This window comes from Macrobrachium rosenbergii, chromosome 41, assembly GCF_040412425.1.
Source record: "Macrobrachium rosenbergii isolate ZJJX-2024 chromosome 41, ASM4041242v1, whole genome shotgun sequence".
In the NCBI taxonomy this organism is placed as follows: Eukaryota; Metazoa; Arthropoda; class Malacostraca; order Decapoda; family Palaemonidae; genus Macrobrachium; species Macrobrachium rosenbergii.
The window spans coordinates 44,053,197-44,075,979 of NC_089781.1; the positions used below are offsets into that span (position 1 = coordinate 44,053,197).

The 22,783-nt window shown below is 33.6% G+C and overlaps 1 protein-coding gene across 2 annotated transcripts in view; it reads left to right on the forward strand.

Annotated features, from left to right (window-relative positions):
• The window catches only part of Ptp69D (Protein tyrosine phosphatase 69D), a 752,166-nt gene extending 731,865 nt beyond the window's left edge, over positions 1-20,301 (forward strand). The window contains exons 25-27 of one of the 2 annotated variants that reach the window (XR_010849719.1): positions 3,817-3,952; positions 8,551-8,679; positions 20,166-20,301. Coding sequence is in view for 1 of the 2 variants with exons in the window: in XM_067084316.1 (XP_066940417.1) it covers positions 3,817-3,952; positions 8,551-8,619 (205 nt within the window). In the remaining variant the exon portion in view is untranslated. Of the gene's footprint in view, positions 1-3,816; positions 3,953-8,550; positions 8,737-20,165 lie in introns of those variants that run through there. The other variant, XM_067084316.1, reaches the window with a different exon arrangement.
• Positions 20,302-22,783: the final 2,482 nt, after the last annotated feature.

Below are 22,783 nucleotides of genomic sequence, written 5' to 3' on the forward strand. Positions count from 1 at the left end.
GGGGCCGGTGTTGGAAGGCCACTCCTCTGGATTAAAGTTTATGAGGGCATTCCCAGCCACCTCAAGATACTGGATGTGGGACAACCTCTGAACGTCAGAATTGTATCCACAGTAAAGGATGTAGGCATTCTGGAGGGCCAACTGAAAGAGGTATTTGACGAGCTTCTGTGTCCACCTCCTGGTTCTCCTGGCGAAGGGATAATACTGGATGAGTTGATCAAAGAGATCAACTCCTCCCATGTGCCTGTTGTAGTGCCCAATGACAGTAGGGCGTTGGACACGAAACTCCTCATACGTAACTCGGCCCTGCCGACGTGTCTTCTTCCGCTGAATGATCTCTTCTTGGATGGGCTCATGACTCGTAATCATGGGCACGAGTCGGACCCCCCCTTCCAACAGATGACGAAGACTTCTCCTTCTTCGCCGCCACTCTGTCTCTCCTCTTGCCAGATGTTGCGGCTGGCTAGCGAACCTCTTGAGGACATTCGGGGCCCCACGCACCAACCGAAGGGTACCACTTACGTGCACACCTGCTTCATACAGTTCCTGGGCCAGGGATACCGAAAGTTATAATAATTATCCATAAACAGGTGGTATCCCTGGTTACGGAAACGATCCACAAGACCAAGACAGTGTCACGCAGCGTGGAGAAGACCCCAGAATACACCGAGAAGTCCACGACGTATCCAGTGTTGGATTCTGTAATAAAAATAACTTTACACCATATTTCTTTGGCTTCTTGGGGTTGTACGCTTTTATACTTAGATGCCCTTTGTATGGCATCATCTCCTCATCCAAAGAAAGGTTCTTGGAAGGAACCACGAGAAACTGGCACCGTTCACGAATGTACTCCAACACTGGGTGGACTAAGATGAGGCAGTCGGGGTTATTCTGGGGTATGGCCCTTCGGTTGAAGGCGTTGAAATACCTGTCCAACGCCAGGATATTATCACGGGGCATAATGCCGGGCACATTGGGCGTACTTAAAAAAAAATTCACATTCCAATATTGCCTGACATCGGCAGCAGGCATCATTCCAAAAAAAATGTGGAACCCCAAAAAATGCACCATGTCCGTGAGGTTGCAGCCCCGCCAGCGATACGACAACATCGTCTGCAGTTCCTCACGGCAGTACCGAGCGTAATCTGCCGTCTCTGCAATGAGGTATTCCAGCAATTCCCGCGTCAGGAAGAGCTGAATGAACCCCAGTGTAGTGAGAGGCACAGGGACAGTCAGTCCAGGTGCTGCCGTGAATGGGTGCATGTTAGGTGGGGTGGGGTCCTCCAACCACCCCTCATCACTTTCGGACGAATGGCCTTCACCCAAGCTGCCGCGACGTTGCGACCTTCTACGGGCCCGTGCTCACTCACGTGCGCGGGCACGACTTCGCACTCCCACCCTCCCCACTGGCCCATCTCCCTCACTTTCACCATCACTTTCTGTCTCGTCCCCACCAGCCACAATCGGGGCCTCCTCCTCCTCCTCAGACTCTCCCTCATATGCACTGAAACCACTAAATTCAAGCTCACTTTCCTCCTGTGGCTCCCATACGGGCATTGGGGGCAAGTACTCATCATCACTAACATCAGGCGTGATGTCCTCATCACTGGATGACCAACTGCCATCGAAATGAGGACTTTCCACCTGCTCTCGATCGAGCTCCAACAAGTACACGTCAATGTCCTTTTGTTGGAGGCCTCCCAAATGCTTATGGATGCCCCTCAGGACTCCCCGATGCTTCCTAGGGGTCGTAAAAGGCACGGGATGTTGTCCTTGGTCCCCTTTGGTCACACGTGGCCGCACAACACGGCGTTGAGAAGCTGGGTCATCTTGGCTGCTTGGTCCCTCTCCAGCATCCCAGTCTAAAACTCGTCTCACACGCTCACTACCGACAGGCAATACGCGCCTTTCACGGTCCTGACGACGTTGGGACATCTCTGCAAACGTCCTGTTGCCTCACAAATATGCAAACACTCGCCTAAGTTCTGCAAAACACGGATGCGTCAAGATATCGCTCTCCGACGATGCGCCGCTGATGCTTTCTGGTGCGAGAAGGAAGAAATTTGCGCATGCGCGTCTGGGTGACACTTATAAACAAAACAACAGCGTGATCTGTGAACTCCCAGCATCCCTCAAGGCGCGTGATTTAAAACCTTTCGCAAACTAGGCCTATAATTATTTTTCCGCGAATATTTAAAAAAACCATTTTTAGTCAACGTACCATACGTCCACTTGGCACCTAACAGACAATTTTAGTCGACATATGGTACGTCCAGTAGGCGTTTAAGGGTTAAAAGAAGCAAACCCACACTCCTTTCCTAGGTCACATGGCATTAGGAAAGTAAGTACGCTGCTGGCCTTCTTCAGAAATGTCTCTTTTGGAGAAGTCTCCAAAAGTACAGGGTGGGCGTCAGAGACAGTTTTCTTAAAACATTACTGCTATGAGCTCGAACAAATTTGTCTACGCTGCATATTAGTAGGTGGTATGGTTAGTCCTGACCACATAGTCTCTACAGCAGAAAACCAGGGGTCTTCCTGATGGGTGAGTATGCTGACTATTACTGGGGAAAATAAAAAAGACTGCAACCACACCCAGCATACTTAGGTAAGTCACTATAGAACTTCACCCTGAAAATGCAAGTTCTTGTTTTGTTTCTTGTTACCAAAACCCCAAAAGGTCTTTTAGAATAAGGAATGGGGCTTGAAGCTTGTGGCTTGACTTTGGACCATAAATGTTTTTTCTTTGGGTTTTTTGGGATTAAAATTTTGAGAGCTTAAGCCTTTGTCACCTGTCAATTTCTTTTATAAAGATCCTTGAGGACGAAACAAGTGACTATGCTATCAAAAAACAGGTTTTGATGTAGGTAAAACCTATTTTTGGTAGTCACTGTTGAGTCCTCAAAACCCTCCCACTTCCCTGACAAAAGGCATGGGATTTGGGCAAGGGATCATCCTTCATTGACCAGCAGAGAGTAATGGAGCTGGTCTTTTGTCTGCCCTGGTCGTTAACAAGATGGTAGACGCGCATGTGCAATAGTCACTTCTTGCATTTTTTGATGTAGGAAAAACTGGGTTCAGCTTAAGGGAAAGTGCCCTCTTATCTTTGAGTCCATTATACTCTTATCACATGTCATTATGACACAAGACCAGGCTAGAAAAATATTTCTTTGATACTAGTCTAGTCACCGTGGAGTGCTGACACACCATGGGCGGTTAACTCCTTGAGGACTCAACAGAGACTACCAAAAATAGGTTTTCCTACGTCAAAACCTGTTTTTGTATGAGATAGGAAAAAGGGGTTTTGCTTTTTTTTTTTTTTTTGTAAAAAAATGTGTATTTATATACTGTAGTATATTTTGTTACAAACAGGGCTAATAAGATGGAAAATTGGCTTTTGCATCAACTTTTCAATTTAAGAGCATGATTGGTTGTTTTTTATAAGCATATTTAACAATTGTAGTTAAGCAGTCTTGACAAGGGAGGGGGAGTAAGTGTATGAAGTTGTCATTTACATCTATAGAGTGTTTTTTTTACCATATCTTGAATTTTCTATTATCTGTCATTGCCTTGGCTCTATAAATGCAAATACAGGAGAGATTTCACTGTGTGGCAACACTGGTTAGGTTACCCAAACCTAACCATTGGGGTATTAGGTGCAGGGTGAGTTTTCACTGAATTTTTTGGGGTGAAAGTGTGCCTTATGAGAGGAAGTATGCTATATTTAGTGGTAATTATTGTATTATAGGATACTTGCTTTAAAAAATTGAAAAATTGTTTCAAATTTTAATTGTACTGTATATTTGTTTTTTTTTTCAGTGGTGGTGGAGATCGATCCAGCGTTTACTGCTGCCTTAATAATTGCTTACGGCAGCTTCGACGAGAGGGGCGGGTAGACATATTTCAGACTGCAAGGAGGCTGAGAGCCTTGAGACAGTTCCAGTTACAAGATTTTGTAAGTTGATATTTATTCAGATTTCAAATAAAGTCATATTTGATATGGAACAAGTCTGTGATTTAGTCTTGGGTATTTTAAAGTTATATACTTGTAAACTGATCCCATTTGTTGTTTTCTTAAGAAATCCTCCAGTTATTTTTCATACTGTGGATTTTAAAATTGTAAATGATGTGTTGGTTGATAATGGTGTATTTATTTTGTAGAAGAAAATTTAGTTCTTGACCATCGAGCTATTGTCCAGTTGTTTTCAGTTCTGTACTGTAGTGTAATTATTGAACTTCTAGTGTAAGTTTTGAAGGTGATATTTCTGTACTACTCAATTTTTTTTTATAAACCAGGAAGTTAAATAATATCTGCTGATTATCATCCAGTTACCTTTGATGCATGCTCCGGGAAGGTTACAGGAAAAATTTTTTATTAGATTATGGCAGTACTTAACATTAATTGTCTTTAACTCTATAGTTTGTCAAATTTTTCATCACAAGTGATTTTATTATTGAAATATTCTATTTGTAAAGCTTTGACATACAAGGTGTGTCCCAAAAGTAATGAAACTAAATTCACAAAGTATGTTTATATTGAAAAATTTTACAAAGGAACATTGTCTCCCTCAAAATAACATCTCCTAGAATTAATACAGCGGTTCCAGAGATTTTTCCATTTTTCGTAGCAGTGCTGGAAGTCATTTTCCGAAATGTTGTTAAGACTGGTAGTCACAGCTCTTTGAATGTTCTCTAAGCCCCCAAAATGAGTCCCTTTGAGTTGAGATTTCAGTTTTGGGAAAATAAAAGTCACAGGGGGCCAGATCTGGGCTGTAAGCTGGGTGTGGAAGTGTTGCAATGGATTTCTTGGTCAAAAATTTGTTGATAGACAAGGCGGTGTGACATGGTGCATTGTCGTGGTGAAGGATCCAAGAAGTGGCAATCTCAGGGTGAACCTGCAAAACTCTTTTTTTCTCAAATGTTCCAGAACTTCTTGTAAAAGGTTTGCTTAACAATGGTCTTTTGTGGTACAGACTTTCTGGATGACCCCTTTTGCATTGAAAAACACAATCAACATTGATTTCACTCGAGATTTGGTCATGTGCTTTCTTTGGTTTGGGTGATGCTGGAGTGTGCCACTTACAACTTTGACGTTTTGTTTTGGGATCGTACTTGAACACCCATGATTTGTCACGAAGTAATCAGTCTATTGAACATGTTTGGGTCAGTAGATGAAATGATTTAAAATATGGAAAGATGAGTTTCTTTCCATTCTTCAGTCAAGTTCTTGGGCACAAGTTTGGCACAAATCTTCCTCATGTTCAAATCCTTGGTAACAATTCAATGGACGACTGTGTTTGGTATTCATACTTCATCAGAAATGAATCTGATGTTCATTCACCTGTTAGTGTCCAGGACAGCCTTCACACAGGCAAAATTTTCATCTGTTCTTGATGATGAAGGGTGCCCAGATCATGGTTCATCTTCAACATTTTCATGGCCATCCTTGAAGGCCTTATGCCCGCTGTAGATTTGTGTCCTTGACGGTGCATGGTGTCCGTATGCAGAATTAATCATTTCAGCCATTTCTGGGAAGGATTTCCCAAGTAAAGCACAAAATTTAATAGCACAACGTTGTTCAATAGATGGCTGCATTTGGATTGAAATGAGACTGCCAGACACAGCAGCACTTCTTAACACACCTACTTCGTCTAATTGTTCATACCTGTATTCAACTGACAGTAATTACAATGTCTTCTCCATATCCCTACCTACCCACCCCACTTCCTGATTGGGTTACAGAACACGCCCACCAAGGATTAAAAATTTAGTTTCATTACTTTTGGGATACACCTTGCATATGAATGATTATTGCATGTTTTGGTTCATGTAGGTAGGATGGATATTGTGTAGCGGGGTTAAATTTGATGCTGATATCAGTTGTCACAACCACATGTCAAGAGATGCATAAATTTTCATGGCTCTCGTTTGGATGACCAGTATAACTGGGGTTTTTTCATTTCCTCTCTTAAACAGTATCAGTATTTGTCCTTTTATAAGTGTTTAGTCCTCCATATTAAGGTGAGTAACTCTTATAAGTTGACCCTGTGATTTTTGCTTCGGAGACTGTTTATTGATCATACACAAACTGCAAGGGTTATTAGACAGTTATAAATCTAAAATGATAGTGCATCTAAAGTGACAGTGTGAAGTGTCAGCCTGATAACCTCTAAAGAGATAAATACTGTACCTCAGACAGGTGACTCGACTTGCTGCTATTTGAGAACTACTGCTTGAAGCACTTAACCTAATTTGACACACTGATACTGATGTGTTGTGCTGTTGGAAAGGTTAAGAGCTGTTCTCTTATTGCTTCTTGGTGTCATTATACCTGACATACTTTTGGGTATTTTACAGATTAAACTCTTGAAATTAGTAGGGATTATTGCAGTTGCCCATCCTGGATTCACAAATTGTGGGAACTTTCAAATGGCCATGTGCTTACAAAATATTTTCATATACAATATTCAATTGAATTGGCTTGCTCATGTGCCTTGAAATCAGAACACTTTTGTACAAATGTGTATATATCCATACCTTCTGGTGGTCAGGAATGGAATTTTCATTTCCTCTTGAACTGAATTGATGAACTGTCTCTAGCACACATTACACACAGCATGCAATTGTGATATCCACTATCCAAGATTTCCAGGACATATCATCGCTCATGCACCCAAAACTCTGCAGACACATCCTTTTTGAAAGTCTATTATTTTTTTAATACCACGTAAAAGGTTAAAACCTAAACATCAAACATGCAACATAACCTTTATCTTTCCTCTACAGTATACAGTATACTGATCAGAAAACAACTAGGGTTATGATATTGTGCTAATAATGGATTCTAGGGGTGGCAGACACCTATCTAGAGTAACAGATTATATGGTACTGTATTTCCAAATTCAATTACTGGCCCGTCAGGTGTAATGATCAAATTTTTATTGGCAATTTCCAAAAATGCCTGTTTACAACTATGTTGGCTTAACTGAGTTTTCACATGTTGTCATAGTTGATGGTCTGAGCTGTTTCCAGACATAAGATAAAACCAGTATTTTTAGTATTCTAATAGGAAATAAAATTGCAAGTGCAGGTAGATGCTGAAAATTCCATGGCTCAAAGCTTACAGTCTACTTGTACCTTTATTCTTCAGACATTCACTTTTTTATTATCTTTTGTTTCATATATCATATATTATGTCTTTCGCCGTATACATGCACAGTATTTCAAAAGTTTTGAGACCCTTCAAACTTGAGTAACACTTGAGATATTGACAGTATAGTCTGTTAACACTTTGCTAAGAAAAACGTTCATAAAATTGAGTTTGCTCAGGACAGTTTTATGCATTCAAATCCCTAAAACTCCATTATTTATGAATGAATTTAAATAATTTGAAAAACAATATAATTAGTGGTTATGTGGGAGTAAAATGGTTTAATAACATAATTTTTATTTGTATATTTTCTTTATATATTTAAACTAATTTGTATATATTTTTTGTTACACTCTTTTAAAGGTAAACAAAACTTTACTGGAAAATTTTAGTTTTATTTGATATAATTAAACTTTTTGCTGGTTTTCAAATTGATTGACAAATAATGGAGAAGAAAGATTTCAAAAACAAGAAAAAGTTATGTAATAACACTAATTTATATGTGGAAAAACAAGTTTTCTTCATGATAAGTAAAAATGCTTGGATATATTCTTTAGAATGAGAAAAAACAACAATGGAAGTTTCAGTTCCATAGTTAAAAAAATGTATCGGCAAAATGTCACAAGTGTTAGGTCCTTTGCTCTTCAAAATGTATATAAAGGACCTGGACCTTTGGGTAACTTACAGAATGGATACCAGTTGCTATAATTATATGGTAAAAGCAGTTCCAAAAAGACAGACGGGAAACGGGTCAGTTATCAGTATAATGGCAGATGCATGTCACCTTAAATAATATGTACTCAACTTATGATAGATTGCCAAGTATGACTTACCTGGCAAGCAGGTAAAGTTTTCAGACATAATTGTTGGGGAAAATTTGTGGACTGTTTATGTCCATACAAACATTTTGTTTCTTTTCTTGAAACAAATCCCAGGTTAGGCTTGTGATCTAAGGTCCAGATAATAGAGCTGAAATCCATATCCTATCAAGAGGTCTCCAGGGGGAAAATAAATCTGGACAGAATACTTTCATAAATCCAAACTGGTTCACTCTAAACACATTTTTTCCTTTTGTAAATATTGCTTCTGTAAAACCTCTTATTTTCCACCGAGACAGGGGCCAATGTGTATTTGCCGAAGTGTTGAGGGTAATTCTTTTATAGACCCTTTTAAGAAAAATGTATACATGGGTACAGTACTATTCCAGAAGCTTTTGTGAACGTCATAATAGAAGTAAAGCTTTTCAAGGACAGCATACTTGTTTTGTTTTGAGGGAGGTCATTTTCTCCTCAATTGATATTTCCCATCATATAGAAACTTTATTGGCAGATTGGTTGCCTTGCAATAATTTTTAAACACTATTATATCTGCATATTATTATATCTGCATATTTTCATTTTCAGGCACAGTATGAATTTGTGTACAAGGCTCTTATTGAATTCATCGACAGCAGGGGATTAGAAACCATGTAAAGAAAGATTCCAGTTCCAAATAGACATTGAGAAATCAGTCAGTTGGTTTATGAAGAAAAGGTTTGAACTTTGTTCTATCCACATTTTTATAAAATAGTGCAAAAAAAAAAACAAAAATTTTATCTACATTGTCTAGACAAATGATCTGCAGATAGTTTTTATAATTATTTTTTACAATGCAACAGTGGTGTTTGTGTTTGGGAAATGTAATTTCTTAGTAAGAGGAATCTTATCGGAATCTCCCAATCGTATGGTAGTGAAGAGTTGTTGTGTCACATGTTTGGAAGAAAAGACTGATAGATTTTATATATATATATAATTATATATATACATACATATATATATATATATATATATATATATATATATATATATATATATATATATATATATATATATATATATATATATATATATATATATATATATATATATATATATATATATATATATATATATATGTTGTTTTTTTGCAGAATGTGGAAAGGTTATGTGATGTGTTTTAACATCAATTATATTGCTAGTTTGAAACTTATTTGCTGTTTTGAGTACAGAAAATATTCAAAGCTGACCTTGGCTCGAATTTTCTTTCAGCATATGACCAACACTGCTACCTCTAATGATGATGCATCTTGAATGCTGTTCAGCCTTCATGGTTAGGCATAAATTCAATGCTAATTAAGTAGTGACTTAAGGATAGAGACATAGAATTTTTAGGTAACGGCTAGTGCTCAAATGTTTGTACCAGATCATTTTAATGTTTTTTAATCATACTGTTGCTTTTGTGAGGGGGGATTATGCAGGATTTTTTATTAATCAAAATATTTTTGTCATTTATTTGATAAACTGCATTGGCAGCATTTAATTTTTGTTTAGTGTAGAATATGGAAGTATTCTTGCTTTCCTTTTCTCTTTTTAATGATATTATTCCATAGTACATCATACTTTTTAATTTACTGTAAATACTGTGTGTTGTATAAAGAAATTACAAATTTATCAGAGGTGCATTTTTTCATGTTACTTAGGTATTGGCAAAATTATACCAAAAATGCAGAAGAGTTTTATGGTATGCCTCTTCAAGGAAATTGGGTAATTTCTGCTCTGTAGGGTAAAACATGCTAGGTTTCACATGAGTGTTTTCACTGGAGTTTAAAAGGAAGACCAGTCAGTGTGTGTGTAAAACTTTGTTGCTGTGTTGGGACCAGGTTAATTTTTTTTTTTTTTACCATTTACTGATACCCTACCTCTTGAATCCATGCTTGCACTGTAGTGTTTGAATCATATCAGACCCTTCAGCATTGGTATATTTACTTTATTGTTTTTGATATGTTATTTTTGAGAAATGATAATGTGAATTTCATGTGAATTTGAATAAATTTCCAGGTATGTACAGTAGATCAGTTTTTATCCCACTTCACCATGTTTGAAAATAACTTTAATATCCAATATGGTAAGGAATGCTTCTTTCACTACAGTGGATTTTACTACATTTACTGGTACTGTTGCTATTGTCTGTTGCTGCTGCTTATATACTATGTTTTATCTTCTTACATCTTTATATACCCTATTTAAATTTAAGCTGATGATCAGTTATTATTAAGCACTTAATTCTCACTTTGTTCTAAGTTTAAGTGTGTGTTTAATCCTTTTTTTAAATATTAATATATGGTAAATGCTTGTACTGCTTTTTAAAAATGCCAGTGGTGTATTGATGCAGAAATTATACAGTTGTTAAAACTGATCTAGAACTTTTCTATTGTTTATTTTGAAGGCAAACTGGGATCAGTTTCTCTGGTTTAGAAAAATATGGCAGAAAGCATTTGGTATGTCAGAGAAAGATGTAGTGAATGCCAAAAAGGTGCTGAATCCTGTTGAAAATAGGCTTAAGTGTAAATGTTCCTTGCAATTATGAGTCTTTTTTCATAATTGAAATTTACAAACAATACAAACATATAGAAGTAAGGTATGAAGAGTTAGTTTTGCAATTTTATTGCTAGTCGTTTAATTTTTTATTCAGTTATTAGATTGAGTTTGGATTTCTTTATGGACGCCTGAATTATCTCTTCTGCCTTATGTTCACATATGCTTCTATTTATCTATAATTAAATTTGGAATACTTAATATTCTGACTCAGTAGTTTTATATTTAATCTTGTTTGCTATTTCTTTGTCCAGAGCTATAAATTGTTTTTCTGAAATAAGAAATCATTGAATGAAGTAGCTTTACCACGTCTTTACCTAAAAGAGAACTAAGAAGAATCATAATTACATTGTTCATCATGGGTGTGTAATTATCACATTATTGAATGAATATGTAATTTTGAGAATTGTATGGTAGTTTCAGTCATTGTGGCACATTAAATTATGACATTTACTCCAGGCTGCAAGTAATTACGTGAGAACCAGGTAAATGTTTAGATTAAACTATTTAATAGTAATAGTACATATGCGTTTTATTCCTTTAGACTTGGAATTGTCAGATGTCTTTATGTTTTTAATGCTAAGGTATTTATTAATTTTTGATAATTATTTTGAATAATTATTTACATACATCCTATGTTTGTTAAATGCAAGTACAGTACTGTAATTTTGTCCAAAATGGGTTGCAAAAATATACTGTATTCATATTTTCATTAGTATAAAGTGGTAGAAGCAAGGATTAGAAGGTGAATTAATTGCTAAAATCAGAAAATATTAAGAATTTACAGTAAGATTTTTTTTTTGTTGTAGACTTTATATACTGTCTATATTTTAAAGCAAGACTTAAAACTGTTTTAAAGCCACGTTGCGACATGTCTTTCTTAATTATCTTAAATATGATTATCAGTAACTGATGACATTTTCATACAGTTATGAAGGAAATAGATGGAAGACTTATTTGCAAAAATTATTACTTGCACATGTGTAAATCACCCAGATCCATAAGGAAAGTGGTTCAGTGGTTTTGGAGACTTCAGAATTTTGTCCTTCAGTATAGAAGGATTGCATATTGCTTATGCTGTACTCTTATGTGTGTGTGTGTGTATGTATCATCATAAACATTTCTATGTCAGGTTTTCCTTCATGGGGTTAGAGATGAATTGGTTTTTTTCAGTTCTCCTCTGGCATATGTTCTTTCTTCCAGAATTCATATCTAATCTTCTATCTATCCCTTTATTAATGAATTTGTTAGCCCTCTCCTGGTCTTTGTCCTGCTACTTTTGTAGCTTTTCAGATGAACTGCTCCTTATCACATGTCACACAACCAAACTATTTCAATCTTGGAGATATCCATCTGTTTTCTGGCCTCGGAACGTCACATCTCATTGCCACATCATCTATCTCAGTATGATCTCTCTACCTTACTCTGGCTGTGAATGTTAACCCTCTATATTTACACCATTACAGAATTTTTTCCATTTTCTTTGTCAGTATTCATGTTTTTGCAGCATAGAGTTATACAGGAATATCAATCATAAAGCTTAGCTCTCTAGTAATGGGACATTTTTATTTACCAGTGTTTTAGCTCTCTCTCTCTATTCATCCATGCTGCAGCTAATCTTTATCTTAATGCCCTCTCAACTTAGGTTTCACAGTCCAGTGTGTTCCTAAGGCAACGGTTAATGCACTGCATCTGTGAAGACCTGCCTATATCTCACAGTATGTTTATCCACTTTCTTCTCTTCCCCATTTGTTCTTGTATTGTATATTTTGCAAACCTTAGTATCTCTTGTGAAACTGTCAGTTACATTCAGTGCACAGTTTAGAGCTCACCCCTAGACCACGACAGTCATTTGACTTCTTTCCTGATTGTACTTCCTTTCCAATCACCATAAGGTGTGTTTTGCTTGGATCATTTCAGTCCTCTTCTCCATTCCATTCTTCTACCTTTTAAATATTTTTGTGACCTCTTCTTTAGATCTTCCTGTTAACTTAGGTCATCTGCATTAAAAAAAAAAATATATATATATATAATATATATATATATATATATATATATACATATATATATATATATATATACAGGTAGTATACTCAAGTTATGGAGTTACAATAATTCGTCTTACGATAGTATAGTTTGAGTTTACAATGGGTTTAGCAATCAATACCGATGCGACAATATTTAGAAAATATTTTTAAATTTTGCATGGGTGCAGGCAACAGCGTACAATCAGGCAGCAAGAGAAACCAACTTACAATAGACCAACTTCTTTTCCTCCATCTCTTTATTCCATCTTCTAGTTAAAAAAGTAAGAGAATGAAAAAAGTATTGTTAATGACCTTATACTCTTGCAAAAATGTGTACAGCCTTAAACAACTGAACGAGAAACTGTTATTTTGCTAATAACCAAATCGGATAATAACTGTTTTGCTTGTATTTCAACCATCGTACAGTTAAACAATTACCGTAGTTATGTTAAAAATGACGTTAAGTACAATAGGACTGATATATTTTTACATTATACCCTTATCCGCTTTGGAGAAAAGATCGGCAAAGAAAAATACTGCTAAGTAAATTTAAGCTGCAAGTTGTAGCTGAAGCTGAGAAAACAATGTTCAAGCTGCTAATGACTAAATTATCGTGCATTGGCAACATGGATAAAACTCGACCATAGATAAAATTGGAGAGAGTATTTCAATAAAAACTACTGGGCATGAAAGAACACATATTACTGCTGTTTTCACGCCGATAAAAGATATATGCGTAAAGCTTGTAGTATGATGATGAAATCAAGAGAAAATAGCGAACGGAATCTTATTTTTTTTTTTACACAAAACAAACATGCCCCCAAACCACCAGCCACCAACGTCATCTATTAATGAAAAAAATTGCTAAATTAATGTCACAAGAGATATTTAAGTTATATTTTGACTTAAAAACACTTTGTATAATGAAAAATATCCTTGTCCCATATAAATAAAGTATCTAGAGATTCATTTACGCTAACTAGAAGCAAGAAAAATGCTCCGAACTGAGTTAACTGCGGCGAAATAAACATCGCGTGATTGATTTCTAAACCAAAACATTTGATTGCTATGATTGAAATTTATAATGCAAAAGCAATATGAGAATATATACAACTGGATACAGTGTAGTAAAGCATAACTTTTTAAAAGATCCATGGAAAAGATGCACATTCGTTATTTTGATGTTTGTATAATACGGTGTTAATATGTGAAAATAGAGTACAGTATAATGTAGGCTAGGCTACCGTATATGATATACCAAAGCGTAGGCCAAGCCTTGTTTGTTATTCAATTTCTCTTTATACTGAATTATCATAAGTCAATCTGCATTGAACCTGCAGAATTAGCTGACATTAATAATTACTATACCGTATATGTAGAGAGTATACAGTACTGTGTAGTGTAGGCTAGGCTATCATATGTATAAATGGTACTGATTACCCTAGTGTAGGCTAGGCCATATTCGAGATATGATTTTTTCATCAAACAATCGGTTTTTTAGAACCTAACCCCATCATAAGTAGGGCAATACCTGTATATACATACATACACACACACACATACATACATACATACATACATAAATACATACAGTCGACCCTCGTTAAGCTGGACCCTGTTAATCTGGATATCAGGTAAGACGGACACTGAAGAGGGCCAGTCAGTTTAAAATACGTACCGTTCGACCATGATTTAAAATAGTTACTCTTCCTCGGCTCGCCGAGTACCGTTTTCCTTTTTATTTACCGAGGGTAAATAAAAACTTTTCATTTATATTTTTATTTTATATACTGTATACTGTTCTGTATTTATACTGTACTAAACTGAAATGCTTTTACCTTGTAACCAGTTTAACTTGCGCACAGTACATACCATCATTAATAAACGCTATTATCTGGAACGGTAGGAATTATTGTATCCAGTCACTGCGCATTAACAGGTTTACCTATCTGCTGCATAACTGGTAGCCACAGTACGATGCTTTGTATGTTTTTTAGGAAAGAAAAGACATGACAAAGGTAGACTTAACGAAGACAAAAGCTGAGTTACTGAACAATACTTGTGTTTACGTGGCAAATGACATGAGAGAGAGGAAATTGCCAGTTCCCTCTATGCAGCATAATTCTATCCTCGAGAGATTAAAGAGAAGAATTTTGTTTTAAAGTTAAGTCAATGCAGTGTTAGTAATATCTTCTGAAGCAAAAAAAAAAAATATTGCTGAAGAATATCTGAACTAACAATTTTGCACTCAAAGTAATAAGAAGGAATTCATTCTATTCTTCATGCAATCAGTAAAATACATACATTATTAAAAACTACTTATTGTATTCAAAACACACTCACTTATGTCATCATCAGCTGCAAAACGTTCTTTCTCAGACAGAATAAAGCTAAAACCTGGTTGGCTGGCTGGTTGCCATGGAGATCTGCTAGCCAGTGACAACTGTCTACTTCTGCTCTATTTATAGACATACGTTGTGACAGCCTTAAGTATGAACGCTGCCGTGATCGTGATTATTTGACTGCTGATGGCAAAAAGTACTCAATTATTTGCTTTATATAATTGTTTCTTCATGAAAACAAGACTTCAACAATAATTTTAACTTTAATACAGTGGTATGAAAAATCCCACAGCAGTCTGTCGTGGTGATGTGTCATCACTTGTGAATCCTATTCCCAGACCGCCCTGAGATTTACAACTGCAAACTGATGATGACATTAGTAACAATAAACAACCCTCTCCAAGATCGATATGATGAAATGTGTTTTATAATCTTTACTTATCGTTAAAATTCACATGTTGAATTACAATTAATTTGATCATGTATATTTTTGCGTTTTACAGAACGTTTATCTCACATTCATTTAACACTATATTAATATAAATAATAGTAAACTATAATGAATAAATAACTGTAATGAAAAAAACATGAAAAAAGGGAAAAGATGTTTTTGCTGCAATAGTGATGTTTGATTATGTTCCCAACCCCACAGTTCTGAAACACGAAAAATTTAAAAAACCGAAACACATCTGGCCCCGAGGATTTCGGGTAAAGGATTGTGTACCTGTAATCTAAATTTCATTATCTTGCTCTTCATTTTAGAGACTCCACTTCTTTTTACTTAATAGTTATGCGTTCATGTTTCGGCTTAGGCTTCTACATATGAGGCTGAATTCTATAATTTTATCATGTTTTATTCTTCTGTTTTTCATCTACCATAAGCTTTAATTCAAACGTACATTGGTGTATTATTCATACTCTATAAAAATAATGAAATACAGTATATTTATAGGTTTATATATAGATATTGCCGGTTAAACCGGACTGTCAGCTAAGACGGACACTTTGGCCCCCCTAATAGTCCATCTTAATGAGGGTCAACTGTATATATTATGCAAATATGAGAAAATGGAATAGATAATTGCTTTTTGGATAAAGTTGTCAGTTTAAAGTATGAGATTGTTGTTTATAAGCATATTCATTGTTTACGGCTATGCGGTGTTGACAAGGTTAGATGAGAAAGAATACAGAGTTGTCTTTGAACACCCATAGATTTTTTTACTCGCCATTATCTGGATTTCGTCATTATCTGACAGGACCTTGGCTCTATTAATATGGATGATTGAAGGATTATGTGTATATGTAATGTGGGTGTGTATATATATATATATACATATACATATGTATATAAATATGTATATATATATATATATATATATATATATATATATATATATATATATATATATATATATATATATATATACATAATATATATATATATATATATATATATATATATATATATATATATATATATATATATATATATATATATATATATATATATATATATAATATATATATATATATATATATATATATATATATATATATATATATATATATATATAATATATATATATATATATATATATATATAATATATATATATATATATATATATATATATATATATATATATATATATATATATATATATATATATATATATATATATATATATATATATATATATATATATATATATATATATATATAATTATGAGAGAGAGATTCTGATGGAATAGATACAGTATATATATATATATATATATATATATATATATATATATATATATATATATATATATATATATATATATATATATATATATATATATATATATATATATATATTATATATATATATATATATATATATATATATATATATATATATATATATATATATATATATATCTATCTATATATATATATATATATATATATATATATATATATATATATATATATATATATATATATATATATATATATATAGATATATATACATACAGGCAGTCCCGGTTTGACGGGTCCGGCTTACGACGTTCCGAGGTTATGACGCTTTTCAAATATATTCATCAGAAATTATTTCCCGGTTTACGGCGCACTTTCGATCCGACGGAAGAAATATGGCTCCAAAATGGCAGAATAATCATAATTTGAAGGTTTTTTTTATGAAAAACTCAATAAAAATGTAGTTTACATCGTTTTCAATGCACCCAAAGCATTAAAAGTAAGGTTTTTATGATTTTTGATGATTTCCGACAATTTTCGGTTTACGAGGATTTTCGGTTTCTGACGCAGTGTAAAAACGGAACCCCGTAAATAAACTGGGGACTGCCTGTATATATATATATATATATATATATATATATATATATATATATATATATATATATATATATATATATATATATATATATATATATATATATATATATATATATATATATATATATATATATATATATATATATATATATATATATATATATATATATATATATATATATATATATATATATATATATATATATATATATATATATATATATATATATATATATATATATATATATATATATATATATATATATATATATATATATATATATATATATATATATATATATATATATATATATATATATATATATATATATATCACACACACACACACACACTTATCTATTCTATGAGAATTCTCTCTCTCTCTCTCATAATATATATGTTATATATTATATATATATATATATATATATATATATATATATATATATATATATATATATATATATACATATATACACACACACAATCCTTCAGTTATCCAGATTAATAGAGCCAAGGCCCTGCTGGATAATGACGGAATCCAGGTAATGACGAGTGAAAAAATCTATGGGTGTTCAGGGGCAACTATGTATCCTTCCTCTAACCTTGTCAACACCGCATAGCCGTAAACAATAAATATGCTTATAAACAACAACCTCATACTTAAAAATTACAACTTTACCCAAAAAGCAATTAATAACTTTACCCAAAAAGCAATTATCTACTATATTTTCTCGTATTTGTACAAAATAACTCCATGAATACACTTGAAACAAAAAAGCAACCCCATCTTTTTCTCTTGTACATAACGCATAGTACATTATGTTACACAGCATTTTTCATTTGCCCCAAGCACTGTAAAATACACTATATTTTTCACAAAAAAGTAAACCCCTTTTTTCTCTAGTATGCACCACAATACAATAGTTTACACAAAGAATTTTATATTATTCCCCAAAATACATTGTACACAAAAAAGAAGTAAGCATCTTTTTCTCTCGTACGTGACACGCAGGCTACACAATGTTTTTCATTTGCCCAGTCACTGTAAAATACATCATACTTTACACACAAAAAAGCAAACCCTTTTTTCTGTTATGCAATACAAACATTATTTACCTTTTTCCCAAAAATACATTATATACATAAAAAAGTAAACCTGTTATTCTCATGTATGCAACACTCAATACAAAAGTTTACACAAACAATTTTTATCATTGTCCCCAAAATACATTGTACACAAAAATAACAATTCTAATAACAATAAAAGTACTTTTTACTTGTCACTTACCTGTGTGCACTGCTGTTTGTGCTTATGATGGTTGGACATTTTAAAAACTTGTGAGGGGGTGTAAAAGTTCTCCTCCACCAGCTCAACTGTGTCGTCAAGACTGTCATCGTCTTCTTCCTGTGCCTCCTGTGACTCCCAGGAGACTTAAGTGGTGAAGCATGAAAACATGAAATGCCAGGAAATGAGTGTGTGCATATATATACTGTACGTACCCTACACACATGATGGCGTTCATCTTTTGGTTTGTAAAACTAAATAAGGAGAAAATAAAGTAAAAATATAAATGAAAAAGACCAAAATATAAATGAAAAAGTGGATTGTGTGTGTTTCTGTATAGGCTTCTATGTAGGCATACCCCTTTCTCTCTCTCTCTCTCTCTCTCTCTCTCTCTCACAATACTGTACAGTATCTCAGTACTGTACATAACCTTTAATAAAACATGAATTACTGTATCATGAACATAAAAAAAAAAGCTCTAGCAAGTCAGACGTCTACCTAGCCCTCATCACATGTCCAACACTCCATCCCCACCCCCTCTCAGCCAGAGAAACTGCTACCCAGCTCTGCCCATCTCCCAGAACAACCCTTACTCTGATTGAGTTCCTCTACACAGCCTTACTGCCACTTCTCTCACTTGTTGCCCAGCCATCCAACCCGCTCACCCACTCTACCTTGGAAACTTTGCCAGGCCTCCCCAACCCCCCAAACCCTTTCTTAGGCTGTTTATGATTGTAAGCAGTGTACCAACAGTTTTTCCTGAGGCCTTACAGCATTGTCAACCATCAGATAGTGCTTTTTAACAAATTGTTGAAATTTATGTCTCATATATCTTTGGGCCTTGGTCCCTGGGGTCCAGTTGTGTCTGGATAATATTGAAAGATTACTGTAACATGTATATGTATATATATATATATATATATATATATATATATATATATATATATATATATATATATATATATATATATAATTATATATATATATATATATATATATATATATATATATATATATATATATATATATATATATATATATATATATATATATATATATATATAGACAAAAAATGGACCTCCACCTATTTGCCGTTCTGAATTCGAGGCTTCACATATTTCTGGATTTCTCTGTGGAACATATATACACATTATTTGTGGAAAATTCAACTATTTGCTGTATTTTTGATGGAGAAATATTCACAGATTACAGTATTTTCATATAATTTTTGAGACTAAATGCACTTTTTGTGAAAAAACTATTAAGATATTCAGGTGTAATTGTGATTAGAGGGTTTTTGTTTTGGTGTTTTGAACCATTAAAATAGGCAGTTATAAGCATTTTTAATGGGGTTGTAAGTATTTGCAGGTTTGAGCTATTCATGGGGGCTAGTGGTACGCATCCCCGCGAATCTGGGGTTGACACACATATATATATATATATATATATATATATATATATATATATATATATATATATATATATATATATATCTATATATCTATCTATCTATCTATCTATCTATCTATCTATCTATCTATCTATCTATCTATCTATCTATCTATCTATCTATCACATACACACACATATATACATATATATTTATATATATATATTTGTATTTTTTAGGGTAAGGTGTATTTGCAGCAGGGAAAGTTTCCAGAGGAATGGGTGAGGAAAGCTGTCCAATTGTAAAAGAAGGTGATAGAGGTGGCTAGACTTGCAAGAGTGAGAAACATCTTTGTTTAGTTCTCCAAGTTCTTTATCCTTTGGTACACTATATTTTGTAGGGAAAAAATTTTTTGTTGGACTCCTCTGATTTTATTAGTGCAAATGAAATAACTTCACAATTATATGTTTTTTGTCATTTTTCTTAAATATAAAGGAATTATATTAAGTGTAAGATAACATGGATATGTTGACATTTTTAAATGGTGTCTTTATTTCCATTGTATTGTGTATTGGTAGGGTTTATTAAGGAAGTTTTTGCTACTGTAGCCAAAGATAAGTTTAGTGTGAAACAGTCCGGAGACACTCATGTGCACCTATTATGTAGTGATGATGGATTGGTGCATCAAGAATTTCGTGTTATTACTTTCTATTTTCATCTGTTGCTCTATGACTTGTATGCATTATCCATGGTTTATGTGAGACTTTTTCTCTTTTGGTACATTGAATATTTTGAAGTTTATGAATATTTGTACGTTTGATGTACTGTTAAATCCTTGAGGTGTTTTATGTTATAGTACACGTAAGTAATTAACAGAAAATCGTGTATTGTCGCACAAAATGATGAGCTAGGGCGTAGCTTGTATCCCTCTCCTCATCCCTACATCTTGAGGATAAAAGAGAAAAGGTCAACCTTGTAAATATTATTTATGTATCAAAATACCTCGATACCAGTCTCAATAAGCATAAAAGGAGAAAATGTGCGAAGTAGCTTTTACTCTGATCTTGTCAATCTTTGAAGCTCTGCTTAATGAAATAGTGATATCAAAATTTCTGCACGGTCGAGTGGATCTTCTCTTTAGTATATTGCCACTGAATGAGAAGACTCTTGGACTGCTGTTTTAATGGTGATATTTTTTTTGCATGTCAGTTTTTTCCTAACTTATGAAGACATTGTCCGACTAATTTACTTGCTAGAGGTTGGTAGATTGTTTGTAATAGCAGTACTGAAAATAAACTGAAAATCCTTGCTAGTGCAAACATGACCCATTTAAGTGAGGGTTAGTGATTACTGTTGTATTGTTCATTTTATGCAACAGTTGAACTCCCTTTTTCAGTCCCTCCAAGATAGTCTCATAACAAGTGTGGTTCCAAATTATCCTCTGCTCATTACTTGAGGCTTTATCCATGTCAAGGTATATATTTTTTGGAGATTACCTGCAGTCAGTCATTTCGTAAATCATTTAAGTCAGTTTTGTTGGTTATCATGTCTCAAACGGGTATTAGCTGTAAATTTATAGTTTACATGAAAATTTACATTTGAAAGAATTTTGAAGTATTTTAGGTATTTAAAAATTTTTACAGTATATTCATTTGGAAGCTTTTACCAAGTAAATTTTACAAGATTTTTTTTTTTTTGTACAGACTTTGGGGGATATTTTTGATGATTCGTCCATGTAGAGTTGTATGGTAATATGCTAATAATACGGGAGGGAATACCTTAATGAAAAGTGATTATAGTACTTTTTCTTACAATCTTTGTGTGGAGAGTGCTCATTAAAATTCCAGTTATTTTCATATTTTTGTTCTTACACGGATCTGTACATTGACAGAGTGCAGTTGTTTCAGCTATTACCACTGATGCTGCAGCTGTTACAGTTTTATTAGCTAGATAGCATCATTTCATTATGCAGTAGCTTTTTATTCTTAAGCTAGTAATGAACTTTAACATGACATTAATATGTTTTCCAGCATTTACAAATTATATTATAATTTAGCTGCATTTTGAGTATGTAATAAGAAATCTAGTTTTAAGGGTCAGTTTTGCTTCTTTAGGTTATTGAATTTTTTATTTGCAAGCCTGAACTCATTTTAGTGATTCTGATATGTTCTGGTAAAATTTGTGTGATCTAACATGCAAAGTATTTTTAGTTTCAAATAGATCTTTGAAAAATATTTTCATGGTTATATATCATGTGGCAAATTGTGGCACATATTTCAATTGATAATTAGTTTTACCGTAATTGATACGAGGGTAATAAGGTTAAGATGGTTGACTTCTTGTATTGATTTGATGCTATGGTATGTTGGTAACAAATGAAAGTAAATATAATGTTTCAATATTCAAATTGCAGAGTTCCATGGTGCCAGTATTTGAAACTGCATTAGTCAAGATCTTTGTGTGTTGTAGATTTTACCACATAACCATTTTACCAGGATGAGCTATAGCTAGTCTGACAGTAGTCTTATGCAGGTTTAGGTCTTCCCAAAATTAGCACAATAATGTTAAGTTTGCAGCATTCCCTGTGAAACTGGGTGCTGATGGTGCAGGTAACATGAGGAGTGGGACAGTCAAACTGTGTTCTAGGCTTGAGGCAGGAAATGTTAAGGTGGCAAAAGAAGTTTGTAGCTCTTTAAATTGACAGATATTACACACATTGTTCATATTGTCTGTAAAAATACCAGTGAAAATTTCTGAAACAAAACTATCTTCTCATGAGAAGACTAGTACATAATGTGAATAGTATCCTTATCAATATAATAATTGTTGTAAAATATATAAATAGCATAGGAGAGTT